At 48.4% G+C, this 17,370-nt stretch overlaps 2 protein-coding genes across 7 annotated transcripts; one reads left to right on the forward strand and one right to left on the reverse strand.

The window, feature by feature from the left end:
• Window positions 1-1,416: 1,416 nt before the first annotated feature.
• On the reverse strand, window positions 1,417-4,962 carry ANKRD34A (ankyrin repeat domain 34A). Of its 5 annotated transcripts, none has more exons than XM_045478941.1 (4): window positions 4,852-4,951; window positions 4,307-4,370; window positions 3,217-3,927; window positions 1,417-3,186 (listed from the first exon to the last, which is right to left on the reverse strand). In XM_045478941.1, the coding sequence occupies exons 3-4, from the start codon at window positions 3,809-3,811 to the stop codon at window positions 2,261-2,263; spliced, it is 1,521 nt and encodes a 506-aa protein (XP_045334897.1). In that variant the 5' UTR covers window positions 3,812-3,927; window positions 4,307-4,370; window positions 4,852-4,951; the 3' UTR covers window positions 1,417-2,260. The 5 variants fall into 5 exon arrangements, with proteins under 5 accessions (XP_045334897.1, XP_045334894.1, XP_045334896.1 ...); XM_045478938.1 differs by lacking the exon at window positions 4,852-4,951 and adding an exon at window positions 4,472-4,655; XM_045478940.1 differs by lacking the exon at window positions 4,307-4,370 and having other exon boundaries at window positions 4,852-4,962.
• Window positions 4,963-6,623: 1,661 nt separating this feature from the next.
• POLR3GL (RNA polymerase III subunit GL) lies at window positions 6,624-15,662 on the forward strand. Of its 2 annotated transcripts, XM_045478945.1 has the most exons (8): window positions 6,624-6,786; window positions 12,648-12,815; window positions 13,144-13,273; window positions 13,981-14,049; window positions 14,393-14,449; window positions 14,687-14,760; window positions 14,892-15,005; window positions 15,312-15,662. In XM_045478945.1, exons 2-8 carry the CDS (start codon window positions 12,690-12,692, stop codon window positions 15,396-15,398), a joined length of 657 nt encoding a protein of 218 aa, XP_045334901.1. In that variant the 5' UTR covers window positions 6,624-6,786; window positions 12,648-12,689; the 3' UTR covers window positions 15,399-15,662. The 2 variants fall into 2 exon arrangements, with proteins under 2 accessions (XP_045334901.1, XP_045334903.1); XM_045478947.1 differs by lacking the exon at window positions 13,981-14,049.
• The last annotated feature ends 1,708 nt before the right edge of the window (window positions 15,663-17,370 follow it).

Consider the following 17,370-nt stretch of genomic DNA (forward strand, 5'->3'; position numbering starts at 1 on the left):
GCCAGGTCCTCTACGAATCAGCAGAGACTGGGCGGGAGCTGGAGGGCTCCACTCAGCCATAGGCAAATTAGGGAGGAGGGCGGAGGTTCTGAGCAACCAATTGCAAAGAGACAAAGCGATACTCTTTTTAAGGGAGAAGCTTATCCTGGGCGCTTCGTTGGGAGTCCTGTGGGGAGTCCTGGAAAGCAAGTCAGACCCCGGGGGCGAGGCTTGGGTGCGGGGAAGGCCCGGATGCCAGGCTGAGGAGAATTGTATGTAGACAGAGTGAGAGGATTCTTAGGGATCATTTGTCCAACGATTTCATTTCATAGATGTAGATGAGGAAACAAGACTCAGGAGTTACTCCCCACTTCTACCTTTCCAAGATCACATGCAACGGGTTGGGGAGCTAAAACAAGGAAGGACATTTAATGAGCATACACTTACTCTACGTCAGACACCATGCAATGTACTTTAAGTGCAGTGTCTTAATCACAATGACTAACTAGAGTTTATTGTTTTACAGATAAGGCAACGGACACTCAGAGAGGCTAGATACATTGCCCAGAATTAAAGCTAGGAGATGGCAAAGAGGGATTCAAACATCGGTCTTCTGATTCCCAATACTTTGATCTTTTAGTTATACCACACATCGTTAGGTAATTTTCTGACTTCACCTATTCTAAGTTGGGAGAAACAGTAAGGAAGAGTGGAATGGGCCACTCCCTTAACCTCCCATTAGAGCGAGGAAGAACTGGAAGATATGCAGAAATCAGAAAACCGAGAAGTCTAAGGGGACAGATTAAGACAATTACCCTTGTTCATGACCTGTCAGGCTGGGTTCCTCTGATTACTCTTACACACACACACACACACACACACACACACACACACACACACTACACATCCTTTGTCAGTAGACCATCATGCCATTTTTACCTAGGTGAAGCTATACTTCTCTCCATCCACCCCCCTGCAGTGGCTCAGGATGGGGAAATGAAAGTCAGAAGTAGAAAAAAAAAAAAAATGGATGAAACACACCGGTGAGATGAAAATTAGACCCCCAAGGAATAACTGGGAATAGTCACAAAATAAGAAGCTTGAAAGAGGGGCAGTTAATCTACTGGGATATATGTGTTGATGGTGGAGGGAAGTACTTTTTGTAGGATATACTTTTGCAGAAATCTTAAGTTAAAGAATTTGAAGATGGACATAGGGGAGACTGGGCAAGTGAAAGTCTGCCAAACGCCTTAAAACCTTCAGGACATGGGACACTATTTCTTCTGCAACCACAGTTGGTCTGTTGGTCTCCTGCAAAGAAGGTGGCTGTAACCTCTAAGTATCCCCTAGATCATTATAGATATGCTTAGCATCACCCTCCATCCCTGTTCCTCATTCCCCACATCCCACACCCTCAGGCAGAAGTGACAAAACAGAGACTTCTGAACACATTTATTTGATATGTCAAGTGGAGAGAGGAGTGATTTAGGGCTACTCCCCACTTCTACCTGTGGGGGTGTTCATAAGCTCAGACGGACACATTGCATCGTAGAGCCCATGACCCACTCCCTGGGAAAATGAGACAACCTGTTGATTGGTTAGGGGAGCTAGATGGGAATAAAAGGCAGGAAGTTGAGAAGTAAAGCTGAGAGCAAGAAGGGCAGCAGCAGAACTGAGGCTGGGGATTGCTGCAGGAAACCCCTAAGGAAAGTGAAGAAGATATCCTGAAAAGTGGTTAGGGCTGGAAGCAGGGTGTGAAAGGAGCCAGGCCTGGAGAGAGAAGCAAGACCTACACAAGGGAGTGGGATATTCAGGAAGAGGGCAGAGTGTGCAAAGTCATGAATGAGCTGTGTTGCAGGACATACATGGAAAGCAGGGGACTGCTTCTGCAGGAGGGCAAACAGATTGGATACTACCCATATGTAGGGGTTCCCTACTGCTTCTGAACAAATGCAGGTGAGTTTGGGACCCACTTGGGGCCCTAGCACAAGTGGCCCTGTGTGTGCCATTCCTATGGATGGGTACACAAGTAATTCCCATATGCATGTGAAGTGACCAGCACATGAATGCATGTGTCTATATGCCCAGTAAATAGAGTACTTACCCTTCTCTGTGAATAAGAGTACTGTGCTTGTGGACACTTTCTTACCCATGTGTGCGTGCACCGTGCCCGTGAGCACATGCAAGAGACCCCCATGTCCGTGGTGTGTGTGTGAGCTGGTTCTCCCACCTGTCCCATCAAGGTCCTGATCCCCACCCTCCTTGACTCCTCTCACTCGTCTCAGCGCCCTGGCTCCCCTGGCCCGCCTAGACTCTGGAAGCCCCCTAGCAGGCGGATCTGCTCAGTCTGCATCGAGTGGCGCCTCACCAACTTGCGCTTGGTCCTAGGAGAGCCTGGCGCCCCCGCCTGGGGAGGGGCGGGCAGCGAAGGCGCCCGACCTCCGGGTTGGGGGCGAATGTCGGGGATGGGAGGGTGGGGGCTGACGTTGAGCGGAGGCAGGAAACCAGGCCGCGTTTGCGCGATGTGGTCCAGGAGCAACGTCCCCGAGCCCCTCCGCTCCAGCAGCCCGGGACTCCGCCTCCGTCCGCTCAGGGGAGAGACGGCCCCAGGCAGACTCTCCTGGGACTGGCGCGGCGAGGGCGCCGAGCCGGCTGGAGGGAGGGTCAGCGGGGAGGCGCTGTATCGGCGGCGCTCCAGGGACAATCGGCTGCACTCCGGCGAGTCGGGGCAAATATTCCCGGGAGTATCGAGCTCCACCGGCTCCATGCGGCTCAGTTTCTGCCTCAGCCCCGCAGGGGGACCGGACTCCTGAGCTTCTGGCGCAGTGTTTCGGCGAGAGAGAGGACCCCCACCCGTCACTTTCTCCGCCCACGGAGGCGGATCCTCCGGGCCTTCAGTGCTGTGACGTCTGGAAAGACGGGGTCGACCGGTCAGGGTCAGGCCGTTGAATTCGGCGGTCAGGCGCTCGATCCCCGGCCTCCCTTCCGCGGGCGGGACAGGTTGAGGAGGGGCCACTAGGCCCCAGGGCTCGGAGTTGAGCCTTTTGAGTGGTTTTGGAGGGTGACGGGGTGGTTTGGGGAGCGGCTCAGAAGGGGAGGGGTCATCGGGGGGTTTAGGAAGAGGGAATTCGAATACGTCCCGCTTCTCCTCTTCTTCCTGAGCGCGAGGGGACAGCAACCCCCGTCCTCCTCCTCCTCCTCCTCCTCCTCCTCCTCCTCCTCCTCCTCCTCCTCCACCTCCTCCTCCTCCTCCTCCTGCAGCCTGCAGTTGGATTTCCGAAGGCGAAGTGCAGACCCCCGGGCTAGGAGGAGCGGGAGCCGGGTCCTCCACCCCCGGGGACGGTGGGGAATTGAGATACTGCCGTGTCTTCTTGGTTCCCGAGGGAGAGGTGTCGGTGGTGATGATGATGACCTCCGTGCCCTTGGCCTTACAGGCGTCCAGCAGCGTGGCAAGGGTCTCACGGTCCCCGCGGTCCAGGGCGTGGACAAGCGCCGAGGCGCCCGCGTGATCTCGCACTGAGGGGTCTGCACCGTGGGCAAGGAGCAGCGAAGCCACGGCGGCGCCCCCACCCCCGGCGCAAGCGTGCATGAGCGCGGTGCGCCCCAGGCGGTCTGCGATGTTGGGGTCAGCGCCTTGCTCCAGGAGGTAGCGTACCATGCGTGCCTTGTTCTGGGGGTCGTCGTAACGGGCCCGACAGGCCGCCATTAGCGCAGTCTCACCCTGGGCATCACCCTCATTCACGTAGGCGCCTCCCTCCAGAAGCAAACGGGCCAAGCGTAGCTTACCCTGACCCACGGCCCGAAGAAGAGCGTGGCCCTCGGTGTGCAGCATAGCTGCGGCTGGGGCGAAAGCACCAATGAAGCCGGGACGGGGGCCCGCCGAGGGTGTCTAGGGGCGTGGGGGTGGTGGCTGGCGGAAGCCTGAGGGCTCAGTGGCGAAGCCAATCCCTGCGAGAAAGAGAGAGATCTTATTGACGGATTCAGGCAGGGAAACTGAGGCACCGGTGGAAAGATACGGCGTGGGGAGATCTCTACGGCACGCCACACAGTCCTTCCTCTAACTCATGCCTTTGAGCCGCCCCCTCCCCCCAGCGCATGCCTGAGGAGGTGGGAAGGGTGCACCCGCATTGAAGGACGAGCGCGCGTGCAAATGCGTACGTGCACGCGCAGGGATACAGCACCCCCACCCTCACCCCACGGCTTATCAGACCTTTCCAGCATCCCCCTTTTCTTATCCGCACTTGGAATACCCCTTCCTAGGATGCTGAACGCCGCCCACCCACACACATGCACCCATACATTCACACACATAATTCCCATTCCTAACCTCTTTTAGGTTGCCACAGCCCCAAAAATTGAGTGGGGGGAGGGAAGCAGCTTGCATTTGGGACCTAAAACGGGTGGGGGGAGAATTGGGGGTTTCTTTTGCCCCTGCTATGTTCCCCATCACTCCTTGCTCTTTCCCTCCCAGGCTGTGCGCCCAAATAGATACCTGAATGTCCGCAGGATCTCCAAGAGGCCAGGACTGAGGCCAGGGCCCTGGAGCAGCCGGGGTGGCGGAACCGGGTTCCCGGGGGCCCACATGGCGTGGGGAGGGGCACCTGGATTCCCTTGGTGTCAGTATCTGCGCCCCGGCACCGGATCCTGGTCCCTCCTCCCGGTGCGCCCCGGGCACGGCGCCGGCTCGGGAGGAGAGAAGCTGGGGGGGGGGGGGGGGCGGAGCTCTGCCTTGCTATTTATAGCTGGTCTCTGCGGGTGGGGGCGTCGGGCACCAAACCGTTCCCCCACCCATGCACACAAAAATCCTCAAAACCTAGAGGCTCCAATCCTGACTTCTCTTGCTGAGCCGACCTCCCCTCAGCCCCAACAAACCTAAATGTTCCTCAGGAGACTCCTCCGCGATCCAGACTGGGACCATCCCAATTCTTCCTTGAGCAGAGCCCCATTTTCCGCGTTTGATGTGTTTATGCGCGCCTGTACGCCCGATCTGACCTGCTACCCACAGCACATGGCACATTGTGCAGAGAGGTTGAGAGGCGATTGGAATCCACAGCCGGAGTCCATACTGCACAGATAGAAGCAAGAGATCTGGTTGCCTCCTTGTAGTTTACATGTGAGGGGGAGCTGGAGCCAGACAGCGGTACATCCTCACTCCACCTCCTCCTAAACGGAACACACAGCACAGATAAACTTGAACCTCAGTTCCCTGGTATAGACCTCAGATAAGTGTGAGGAGAGTGGATGAATATACGGGGTCATATTTAGGTACACCAGGGGGCATTCCCAGATGCCTTCCTCCCCTCATTCTTGGAGGGGGAGAGGGAAAGAGAAAAGGGGAAGAGAGAAGAGCGACCCTTGTAACACATCCTTTCTCACTGCATCTCTTTACAATCAATCTTTCTTAGACTGTCATTATTTTTCCATCTTGCCTGAAGGTCTCTGTCCAATGGCTCCTGATGTCTTCTCTCTGCCTATCTGTCACAATTGTAACCCGTCTCTCTCTGCTGTCTGTCTCTGCCTCTCCTTGCCACCTGCCCTGTCTCCATGGTTACCATAGCTTCCATCTGCATATTTTAGGAATGAGTTTGTGTCCAGCTGGAAGGCATCAGGGAAGTGGAAGATGAGGGGAAAAAAATCCCAAGGATTTGGAAAACTCACCTGAGATCATTCATACTGGCGGCCACCAGACACAAGATACTAAAAATAATGTTCCTGGAGAAGGAGGAAGAGAAATATTGCTGGGAAGCTACCCATTTTTATTAGCCACCATTTACGGGATGCCAACTATGTGCCAGGTACTTCACATATATTATTTCCAATCTTCACAACAATGCTATAAGGTAGGAATCTCCTTTTTATCTCCTTGTTATAGGTGAAGAAACTGATACCTAAGTTAAGCAAGTTCTTTAAAACCTCGTTTCTGTCCTATTCCAAAGACGGGGCACTTTCCACTGGATCTACAGCCTCCCAAGTCAAGAGGCTTCACTCCCAGGCCCATTTTCTCTGACATCTGGGATAGTCTTCTTGACTAACTCCTAGATTTTATGTCCACTCTGAATTCCTTCCGTGTGTGTGTGTGTGTGTGTGTGTGTGTGTGTGTGAATGAAAATAGGGCTCCTCTCCGCCTCCCTCCCACCAACCATGCCCCCCTTCAGCAAGGGCTAGGAGGAGCTGGAAGGCAATAGAAAATGTAGGAAACACTGGGCTCCTTCCCTGCCTCCCCAACTCTGGTTCTCTAATTCCTAATCCTTCCCCAAACTTTCCGCTCATCTTCTCACAGACATGGCAGCAACCCACAGGGGGAAAAAATAATAGAAAATAAGTATTCAGTGGTGGTGCTGGAGGGAAGCCCTGTAGGACTGGAGGGAAGGCAGGAGTGATGGAGGGGAGGCCGAGCTGTGAAGCCCCAGTCACAAAAAGAGCGATCCCTAAGGAACAACCCTTTCATTTCTCTGTGGGAGCTTTCTCAACAGTGTCCCTCGGTGAGTTCTAAGCGTGAACTCTCGCTAGCCAGGAGCTCCGCCATCTGAGATGAGGTCGGAAATAATCAAGCCCTGGTTGATTCTGCAACCCTCTCTCCGCGCCACGGCGGGATTCCCAAGCCTGGGTTCTGGCTGACTCTCCCCCTCCTTCCTTCTCCTCGGCTTCAAGTGGGCGGATCTCCCTCCTGGTCTTCTCCTAGATTGGCCGGGAGAATTGACCAATGGGAAGCCCTGGGAGGCGGAGCTAGGGCGCCAGAAGCTAGAGGAAGACCTGCAAATTTCAAGTTGGCTGCGACGTGGACTCCTCGTGGGGGAGGGGCAGCAGGTAAGGCTCCGTCCCGGTAGCGCTGACCTGGTTCTGTCCCACACCTCCCGAACTAGTTCGCCAGGGCCACGCTGCGAGATAGATAGACAACGCATTCCGGCAGCCTGTTGGATCAGCCCCCTCTGGTTTCCTACTCTTCTTTCCCTTTCTCTTCAGGGCTCCCATTGCTGTACCGATTATACAGAGAACTGCAGTTTTCTTTCGTGCATAGGGGAGACAGATTAAAGCACAAAGTGAGAAAGATTCACTCCTGTATCTCTGACTTTTTGTTACGGCATCAGCTTCCCCCGAATATTTTATCATTATTCCCTTGTCTAAGAGTCTGACAAACTCCTGTTATCTATTAAGAATCGGCTGAAATATTGTCTCCTACCTGTAGCTTTCTTGGACCACCTCTTCTTCCTTTTTTTTTTTTTTCCTTCGTAATTAATTGTTCCCCAGTCTGAAGGTAACGTTTTATGCGTACCTCTATTAGAGCACTTAGTGTGTGGTCTCTAATATTTCTCTGTTCTTCTGAGAATATAAGGTTTTGTAGGCAGGTTCTTGTACTCAATACAAAGTGCCCAATAAAGGTTACTTGAATGGAATTGATTGCGAAGGCCAACTTTAAACTCCTAGCGTAATTAGGGAACAATTAATAAAAGATGAAATAAAATACAATACAGTATCTAATTAAGATCTCTTAAATTAGTGGTTTGTAATGCAATTGCTCCCACAGTCCAGAGAAAGGAGAAAGCTAGGAGGACTGGGATGGTGAAGGGAGGCTTGATGAATCACCAGGTCTCAAGTTTGGAAGAGCCCTCAGAAATCATGTATTCATCCATCCATCCATTCATTCATTCATTCAACAAATATTTATTGAGCATCTACTATATGCCAGACACAATGCTAGACAATGGGGATCATAGTGAATCCTCTACTTTAGACATGCGTCCTTCCTCTGATAAACCATATTTAGTAAATTGTTACCCATCTTCTACTTAAACATCACTCGTAAGAAGACTCCCTAGCTCACTTTGCAGGTCATCCCATTTTTGGATATTTGTTCTTCAGTTAATATCCAACAAATATTCTAAACAAATATGTAGCTCAACGAAATGCCTTCCTCACCTCCATTGTAAAAGGAGCACTGTCCTGGTGGTAGCATTCTTAAAAATAAAGAAAAACCATCCCCTTTGGTTTCTTTCTTTCTTTTTTTTAATGTTTATTTATTTTTGAGAGAGACAGAGAGAAAGACAGAGTACGAGCAGAGAGGGACAGAGAGAGCAGGAGACACAGAATCTGAAGCAGGCTCCAGGCTCTGACCTGTCAGCACAGAGCCTGACATGGGGCTCAAACTCACAGACTGTGAGATCATGACCTGAGCCAAAGTCAGTCCCTTAACTGACTGAGCCACCCAGGTACCTTCCCTTTGGTTTCTGATTTAAAAAGTAATATACATTTATTCTAAAAAAATTGGAAACACATAAAGGTGTAGATAAAAATGTCTATTATTTCATGACCATGATCTAGGGATAACCATTATTATTATATTATTATTATTATTATCAATTTCTTTTCTGCACGTATACATGTGTGTGTTACATAAATCAGGCTATACCACAAATATAATTTTTATCCCGTTTCCCTCCACTGTACATAGTGAACATTTTTTTTTTGCCTTTAAGTATTGTTGGAAGTCATTTTTCTTTCTACATGATAGCCTAAAATGGATATTTGATTTTTTTTTAACCATTCATTTTTTTTGTTGAGCCATTTAGGTTATTTCAGAAGTTTTGCTACCATGGATAGCTCTTTGATGACCAGACATGTTTACATGTCTGACTATATATATGATGACATCTTTAAGGGTACATTTTTTAAAGTAGGATTACTGGATTAAGGCTATGAACATTTAAAAGGCTGTTGCTCCCCTGAAATACTGTGTATAAAGACAATCCTTCCAATGAGGTATGAGAGTGTCCCATCTCAAAAAAACTGTGGCAACCTGATTATTCTTTAAGTGTTTGTAAATTTGGCAGGTGAAGAATGGTTTTGTCGATCATTATTTTATCAATTGCCTATTCATGTCCTTTGCACATTTATTCTATTTGTATGATTTTTTTCATTTGCATGTCCATGAGTTCTTATATAATAAGAGTATTAACTCCTTGTTTTATTTATCAGAAATATGGGAAACCCTAAATATTAGAGTGCCCTAGGCCTCAATCTCTGGATCTCTTCTTTTCTCTGTTCACATCCACTCCTTTAGGGATCCCACCCAGTCTCATGGCTTGAAATATTTGTATACTGACAACTCCACCAATTTAAACTCCATTGGTATAGCAGTTTTTGTTTGTTTTGCTCACTGCTATGTCCCTAGCACTTGGAACAGTGCTTGGCATATAACAAGCACTCAGTAGATATTTGTTGAATGAATTAAGATGGTATTATTGTTATTATTATTCCCATTTTACAGATGAGGAAACAGGTTTAGAGATATTAAATAAATTGCTGTAGGTTGTATAGCTAGGAAATGGCAGAACTGGAATTCAAATCCATGTTCTTAACCACTACACGTACTGCCTTTCTTAAATTTGATGTCATGGTTTTTCTGTATTTTGTTGAAATCTGCTTCTTAGTAACTTCTACCACAATACAGTTAGGCATAAATGGGAATGAGTGTCATGTATATGAGATGTTGTTGTTTGGGGGAAGGAGAGTGCACAGGTGAACTCTAGGGAGGGTTGACGATAAGAAAAAGCAATTTGGGACCAGATTATGGAAGACCCTAAATATCCTCAAGAATTTAGATTCAATCACAATCTTAAAGAGAAGAAACTCATGGTAGATTCCTGACCTGAGGGGGTTGAGATGGATGGTTCAGTTTCCCAACCAACCACCAGTTTATTGCCTCAATTAAATAAAGTTTTTTTCTTTTTTTCCTCTCTTTTTTTTTACCCCACATCCTTGGAGGCCACTTGGTTATATGTGGAAATGGAATTCAGTGTGTCTAACCTCAAAGCTCACAGCTTTTTCTTGACTCCTTACTGCTTTGCAATCAAAACAGCTCCTGTCCCCACTGCCAGAACTGGGTCTGTCAAGTGGAATTATACCTAAACCAGCTGGTTAGTGTCATTTCCCCTGAAAGGGCCTAAAGACATGCTTACAAATTCTTACTTCTTCTCTAGTGTCCATGAGACATCCTTTCTCTCCTAATAAGTCCTTTCAATCAGATCACAATTTAACCTATTAGCTAACTTCTTATTTTTTCCTCACATTTTTTGTTGGACCTAAAACTTTCCAAATTCCTCAGACACACATTTTTTCACCCTCTCCTTCCTGCTACATATTGTTAATCTCACCTACTACTCTGTTGGTATATTTTAAATTTTTTAATGATTATTTTTCTCTTATTACAAAAGAAATACCTTTCAGTATAGAAAACAAACGTTAAAATACACATAACCCCTCAAAAAGCAAACACCCATCACCTCAAATTAACCAATATTAATTTTCAGTGTATAGCCTTCAAAAACAACTTTTTTTTCATCATACATGAAGAAAGTATGTATGTGTGTGTTTGACAAAATAGATTTCTTAAAAAAAATTTTTTTTTCAACTTTTATTTATTTTTGGGACAGAGAGAGACAGAGCATGAACAGGGGGGGGGGGGGCAGAGAGAGAGGGAGACACAGAATCGGAAACAGGCTCCAGGCTCTGAGCCATCAGCCCAGAGCCTGACGCGGGGCTCGAACTCACGGACCGCGAGATCGTGACCTGGCTGAAGTCGGACGCTTAACCGACTGCGCCACCCAGGCGCCCCAAAATAGATTTCTTTATACACATTTCTAAATCTTTTTTTCACCAGCTAATCTTTTGTTGAGTGCATTTTGTTGAACTATATATTTCTTGTTTAGAGTGTTTTTTGGATATTAATTGAAGAACAAATATTATGAATTGAAGACTTGCAAAGTGAGCCAGGGATTCCTCTTACTAAAGATGTTTAAATAGAAACTAGATAACAATTTACTAAATATGGTTTATCCGAGGAAGGATACATGTCTAGAGTAGAAGATTCACTATGATCCCCATTGTCCAGCATTGTGTCTGGCATATAGTAAATGCTCAATAAAAATTTGTTGAATGAATGAATACATGATTTCTGAGGGCTCTTCCTAACTTGAAATCTTGTGATTCATCAAGCCTTCTCTCATTATCCCAGTCCCCCTAGATTTCTCCCTTATCCCATCATATTAAGGGCACATACTAGCAGTGTAATTTAATATTGTTGATGTTGAACTTGGTCACCTGACTGAAGTAGTGTTTGTCCACTTTCTCCACTGTAGAGTTATACCGCTCCCCATCTATCCAAAGCTGAATTGGACAAAATTCCCTATATATAGTCCACCCTTAAGGAGTGGGAAGTTCTACTCCCCCTCTTCAGGGTGGAATCTACATAATTTATTTGGAATTCTACCCAAGAGGTTTGTCTTTTCTCCCCCATGTATTAACTTATTTAATCATTTCTTTCTATCAGTGTGGACTCATGATATTTATTTTATACTTTGGGGTTATAACTTAATACTACTTTATTGCTCAAATTCTTCTTTGGCCATTGGGATCTCTTCCAGTAGACTCTTATGCCCCTTTGACATAGCCTGCCAATGTCTGTATGTTGTTGTTTTGAGTGCTTCTTTACTTTCTGGCACTAGAAGATGCTTCAGGCTCGCCTTGGGTATTTCCTGCCCCAGCCCTTAGAATCAGCCATTTCTCCAAGAAGCCCTGGGTCTTTTTTTGTTGGAAAATGGTCTTAGAAACCAAGATCTGGGTGCTAGGTGTGCTCTTTGTCACTGGGATATCATTTCTTACAAGTTTCATTTTCATTTGGTAACTTTACCCCCCATCCTACCTGCCTCTGACTGGTCCCTTAAGATTGATGACAACAGGCAGAGTTCTGCTACTTCTAGTAACAGAAGGAACTTTCGATTCATCAGAGTTTATCACTGTGGGGTGGGCTGCCTTGGGGGAGAACAGACACCCTCTCTTTAAGAAAATGCCACTGTGGGTGCCTGGGTGGCTCAGTCAGTTAAGCATCCGACTTCGGTTCGGGTGTCATGATCTCCCGGTTTGTGAGTTTGAGCCCCGCATCAGGCTCAGAACCTGGAGCCTGCTTCAGATTCTGTGTCTGCCTCTCTCTCTGTCCCTCCCCCACTTGCACTCTGTGTCTTGCTCTCAAAAATAAATAAACATTAAAAAAAAAAAAAAAGAAAGAAAAGAAAATGCCACTGGAAGTGAAATGATTAACAACTTACAAAGTGGAGTACTGGGTTGGGAGGGCTTTTGGACTAGATGCCTCTACTGGTCCTTCCAACTCTAAGATTCTAAGTGCTCCTAAGTGGTATTACAAAAAAATAAATTGATTGTAATGGTTCTCCTCACCACCACCTCCCACCACTTATCCTTATCCCCCATAGTAGATGCTTAATACATGTTTTGCTGAAATTCACTGCATTGGATTGAATTGGGGCCTGGTTGGGTGTGGAAAGCCAGGGAGAGAAAGAATTCAAAGATTAGATGGCGATATGCAGACGGTGACAAATATCAAATTACCTTAGGGATGGAGGGAAGTTTTATCCAGAGGTCTAATCACTTTCCCTTTTGTGCTGGAGTTACACTACTTTGCAGTTATCTGTCCTGTTGGGACTATGTCTCATCCATGTCTGTATTTCCAGAAATACGCTGCCTGGTACAATGCCTTTCCTGTCAACATTTGTTGAATTACACTGGTTTTTGGGGGCCCTAGGGGAAAAGACTGTCTTGCACCTCCCTGGCTTCCTATCATTCTACCATACTTTTCTCTTTGTTTTTGTCTTTATCAGGTTTTTCTCACTGGATCTCTGAATACCCAGGCCCCCTCCACCATGGCCAGTCGGGGTGGGGGCCGGGGTCGTGGCCGGGGCCAGCTGACCTTCAACATGGAGGCTGTGGGCATTGGGAAGGGGGATGCTCTTCCCCCACCCACCCTGCAGCCTTCTCCACTCTTCCCTGTGAGTATCTGCCTCCCTTCCTGAGACTCCCGTGTGCCCCTGGCTGACTATATATGATCCAGGATTCCTTGTGGGCCATCATAAAACTCATCTTGCCCCTTTCTGTCTCTATGCTTCCAACTCACATGGGATGTTTCCCAGGCAAGGTAGTTTCTCATACTCTCAGCTCCCCAGCTTTCAAAATACTGTATTGTTCCCCACATTTTTCTTGGCCCTCTGTTCAGTGGGAGCATTGGATTGAACCGGGGGGGGGAGGGGGAGAGAGACCCTTCTAGATATGTTCTCTAGTGTTTTTTCCCTGAACTGACCACTGCCCCTGCTTCCTTAGCCCTTGGAGTTCCGTCCAGTGCCTCTGCCCTCAGGAGAGGAAGGGGAATATGTTCTGGCACTGAAGCAGGAGCTACGAGGGGCCATGAGGCAGCTCCCCTACTTCATCCGGCCAGCTGTCCCCAAGAGAGGTCAGTTGGAATACTAGCATCATGTTCTGAGTGCCTTTCATGAGCAGTGCCCTGTACACAGCACTCTGCGGGCCAGAGAGGCCAGAAGCAGCACAGGAAGCTCGCTGTCTAACTGGGGAGATCATAACAATTACCCCTGCATTTGAAATGCATTATCCGTGGTTTGTTCTGAGTCTCACACATGGGTCTCTGAGAAGCCCTCCTAAGCTTAACAGGATTACAAAGAGGTCAGGGAGACCAGGAGGGACTGGAGAAGGGGAGTCACTGGGAGGCTTGGGATACTGGATATTTACCAACAGGTGTGGAAGTGCAGTGTTGGAGTATATTGACAAACAGTGCTTTCTGATTAAAGCCTTAGGAGCTGAAGCTCAGAGGCATGAAAGGCCTGCCTGGTAGCCCCATTAACAAGGAGTAAAGGGAAGACTGAAACCCTAGTCTCTTGCTCTCTAGTGTACTTCCACCGTATCATACTACCTCTCAATATAGCCATGCCTTTGGGTTAAGGGAGATAACAAAACATTGTAATTTGGGGTGGCAAAGGGACAACATGGATGAGTGTTGAAGGTCCTTGTTAAAGCTGATCCCCTGGGCTCTGAGCTTGGGGAACAGACAGTGCCTGAGTATTGAGAGGGCTGGGTCCTCAGAAACAACCCTGTTCTAGGGCTCTGAAAGGATAAAACTTTGACCCTTGGCCTCTGACCCCTCAGATGTGGAGCGTTACTCAGACAAATATCAGATGTCAGGGCCGATTGACAATGCCATCGATTGGAACCCTGGTAGGTGATGGGCCCTTTCGTTGCCTGCCCTTTCTTAAAATCCTTGAGATGCCACAAGCCATCAGCCCATCCACCTTTCTCTGTCCCCTCCTCCCCTCTATACAGTATTTACACACTGGAGCCCTAGATGTCCTCCCAAACACTCTCAGACTCTGCCTGAAAACCTATCAAATAGCCCCCGTTTCCCTGGAGGCATCCAAGCCACAGTTTTGTTCCAAGTAACTTTGACCCAGTCCCTTCCTTTCTCACCATTATCCTGACTCTTACTTCTCCTTTAAAGCTGGTTATTCACAGGAGACCCCAGGCAGGGTCTTACTGACTTTTATGTTCCCACTGTTCCCAGATTGGCGACGTTTACCGCGTGAGTTAAAGATCCGAGTGCGGAAGCTACAAAAGGAACGTGAGTATATCTGGGGAAAGGAGGCAGAAGAGAGATTTCCTTCATCAGCTGGAGGGCCAAGGCTGTTGGTGGTCTTGTCTGCCGTCCCAGTTCCTGCCCATTCCACCCAGTATGGTAGCTGGGTGCCATGTGGCCACATGAGGGCAGCAGAGTGACATGGTCTCTGCAAGAGGGTGGGGTGGACCGCTAACAAGGAAGTTTGCTCTCAGATGATTCACCTTTTGATTCCCTGACCAGGGACCACCATCCTAATCCCCAAGAGGCCCCCCAAGAACACAGAAGATAAGGAAGAAACAATACAGAAACTGGAGGTGAGGAGGAAATGTGCATAGAGACCACCTGGGTCCCAGCCCCATTTCCTGTCCTTTGGCCCATCTGTGCCTCATTCTTTCCCTTCTCTGAGCTGAGTCCGAGTTTCTCCTTCTGTTCATCTTTACATCAGACCCTGGAGAAGAAGGAGGAGGAAGTGACTTCAGAGGAAGATGAAGAGAAAGAAGAAGAAGAAGAGAAGGAAGAGGAAGAAGAAGAGGAGTACGATGAAGAAGAACATGAAGAGGTGAGAGGGCTCTCCTTCCACCCTCAGTCCCCCTCTCTTTCTCATAAGCTCTGGGAGTCTCAGTTCCATCCACCAGGGTTGTTCTCCTCCAGAGGGTTGGAGAGCCAAAGGAGATGTCCCCCCAGAGGAGAGCGCCCTCCACTTCATGTGCCCACAGGCTCTTCTCAAGAGCAAGTGGCAGCCCCAAGGGACTTCCCAGGCCTGGAATGGTTTAAGGGTGGGAGGAGGGGGGCGGCTGCTGATACACTGGGAGGAAGGAGAATGCTGAAAACGTGCCTACTTTGATTTCTTTTTGTTCTGTTTCAGGAAACTGATTACATCATGTCATATTTTGACAATGGAGAGGACTTTGGGGGTGACAGTGATGACAATATGGATGAGGCTATATACTGAAGAAGGACCCTGAACAATATCTCAGACCTTCACATCGTTCTTGATTGAAGATACAGAAGTAACTGTCGCTATTACTTGATTTTGTGGACAAGCAAATCATTTGCCTAGAGTCCAGATAAACTGGCCCTGGAGATAGGAATGGAGAATGATGACAGATAGTTCTCTTTTCCACCCTTCCCCTCCTTCTACCCTTGTGTCACCTCTGATAGCTTGGGGGGAAAGGGCAAAGGACCAATGTCTTAATTGTACGAAAGAAGGAAGGGTTGGGGCGCCTGGGTGGCGCAGTCGGTTAAGCGTCCGACTTCAGCCAGGTCACGATCTCGCGGTCCGGGAGTTCGAGCCCCGCATCAGGCTCTGGGCTGATGGCTCGGAGCCTGGAGCCTGTTTCCGATTCTGTGTCTCCCTCTCTCTCTGCCCCTCCCCCGTTCATGCTCTGTCTCTCTCTGTCCCAAAAATAAATAAACGTTGAAAAAAAAAATTAAATAAAAAGAAAGAAGGAAGGGTCAAAGAAGAACTGGGCTTTTAGAGCTGAGACAGCTGTACACGTGCCACTCCCCGCACTTTTTTGTAGTGGAAGATAATTGGGGGTGTATGCAGTTAGGAGGAGTAAGGCCAGTTTTATATTTTTAAATAAAATGTTTTTAGCTGTTTTTTATGTCTGTCTGTCTGTCCAGGGTGAGGCCTGATGGGAGAAGCCTGGCGAAAAGAAGGGAATGGCCTAGTTGGGGCATTTTTCCCTTGCCTGTCAGAGTCCAGTGTGACACACTGGCATTGCAGCCTTCCTGTCCTCTACCCCTTCCGTCCCACTCCCGTGGCGGGACACATACTCCCAATCTAGCCCTGCCAAGGAACATTCAGGAACTCATCTATGAGGCTGTGCGGAGTGAGTAGTAGAGAAGAACGGCCCACGCCCTGTAAGACCAGCCGGCTTCTGAGCCTCTGGTCCTCAGGCCACAGGACATGATCGTCTCTTGTCATGTGTGTTCAACAGGGACACAGGCCCTCTCTTTCCCACACTTGACCTTGATCTCGTCCTTGTTTACGAGGAAAGATTACAGCTATTTTTGTGAGAGAGAGTCGAGAAAGCCAGGTGCGGGGAGGGAGTGGGGAGGAGGTGCTGATTCCTCCCCAGCGCACACCTTCTTCCAGACCCGAGGGATCCCACTTTGAAAGATGTGTCTGTGCAGACGGAGCCACCATTCTCCACTTCCTGAAGCTGCTTTGTGGCTGAGTTGCAGTATCTCTTTTGGTTCTTCCTTTGTGGAAGGTAGTTAGTCTTTCTCACTCCCTTCTTGGGGTGGAGGGGGTAGGCGGTATTGCTTTACAGGAAGTAAGGAGGGTGGGGTGGAGGGGAGTGACTTAGGGACACTCACAGCTCAGCTCTGAGAGATGCTTCCTCACCCACTCGGCTCTCCCTGGGGTGAGGTCACTTCCCTAGGCTCTGATTGGCTTCTTAGGAAGCCCTCAGTGAGCTGATTGGTTCTAGACAGTTGGTCCATGCAACAGTCACGGGCGAGCTGCGTGTCCAGAATAGGAACTGAATAAGGAGGCAGGCACAGATAGCTGGGATGCTGTCATAGCGACCCTACTAAACATTTGAAAGTCATAAGGAGGGGATGTGGGAAAGCCTTCAAGAAATTGTCCAACCATATCCAGTCAGGCCGACTGAATTCCATACAGCATCAAGTGATAGAGACTGGCAATCTCATGTAAGGCATTTCTTACCCCCATTGTAAAAACTAAGCAGGAACTGTGAATCTATTGAGGGAAAGCACCTTGAAAGTCAGGCTGGGGTGCCGTAATAGGTGTTGAGGTAGAGGCAGCCAAGAGAACAGAAAAGGAAACAGGAATTGAAAGAGAACATTCCACAGTTATTGAGCAATTTGTGGTGATTGTTGTGTTTCTTTTTCTAGCTCTCCAAGGTGCTGGGTGAGTGGAATGTGTGGGGGAGGGGCCAGGGGACCTGTCACTG

Source organism: Leopardus geoffroyi, chromosome C1 (genome assembly GCF_018350155.1).
Source record: "Leopardus geoffroyi isolate Oge1 chromosome C1, O.geoffroyi_Oge1_pat1.0, whole genome shotgun sequence".
Taxonomy (NCBI): Eukaryota; Metazoa; Chordata; class Mammalia; order Carnivora; family Felidae; genus Leopardus; species Leopardus geoffroyi.

What these genes read in the sequence shown, in the direction of transcription:
- ANKRD34A (XM_045478940.1), bottom strand. Translation starts at nt 3,811, where the DNA reads ATGCTGCACACCGAGGGCCACGCTCTTCTTCGGGCCGTGGGTCAGGGT. An exon ending in AGGAGGAGGAGGAGGAGGAG is followed by an intron (nt 3,187 to 3,216) that starts GTGGAGGAGGAG and finishes GAGGAGGAGGAG; the next exon opens with GAGGAGGAGGAGGAGGAGGA.
- POLR3GL (XM_045478945.1), top strand. Translation starts at nt 12,690, where the DNA reads ATGGCCAGTCGGGGTGGGGGCCGGGGTCGTGGCCGGGGCCAGCTGACC. An exon ending in AGCCTTCTCCACTCTTCCCT is followed by an intron (nt 12,816 to 13,143) that starts GTGAGTATCTGC and finishes CTGCTTCCTTAG; the next exon opens with CCCTTGGAGTTCCGTCCAGT. An exon ending in AAACAATACAGAAACTGGAG is followed by an intron (nt 14,761 to 14,891) that starts GTGAGGAGGAAA and finishes TCTTTACATCAG; the next exon opens with ACCCTGGAGAAGAAGGAGGA.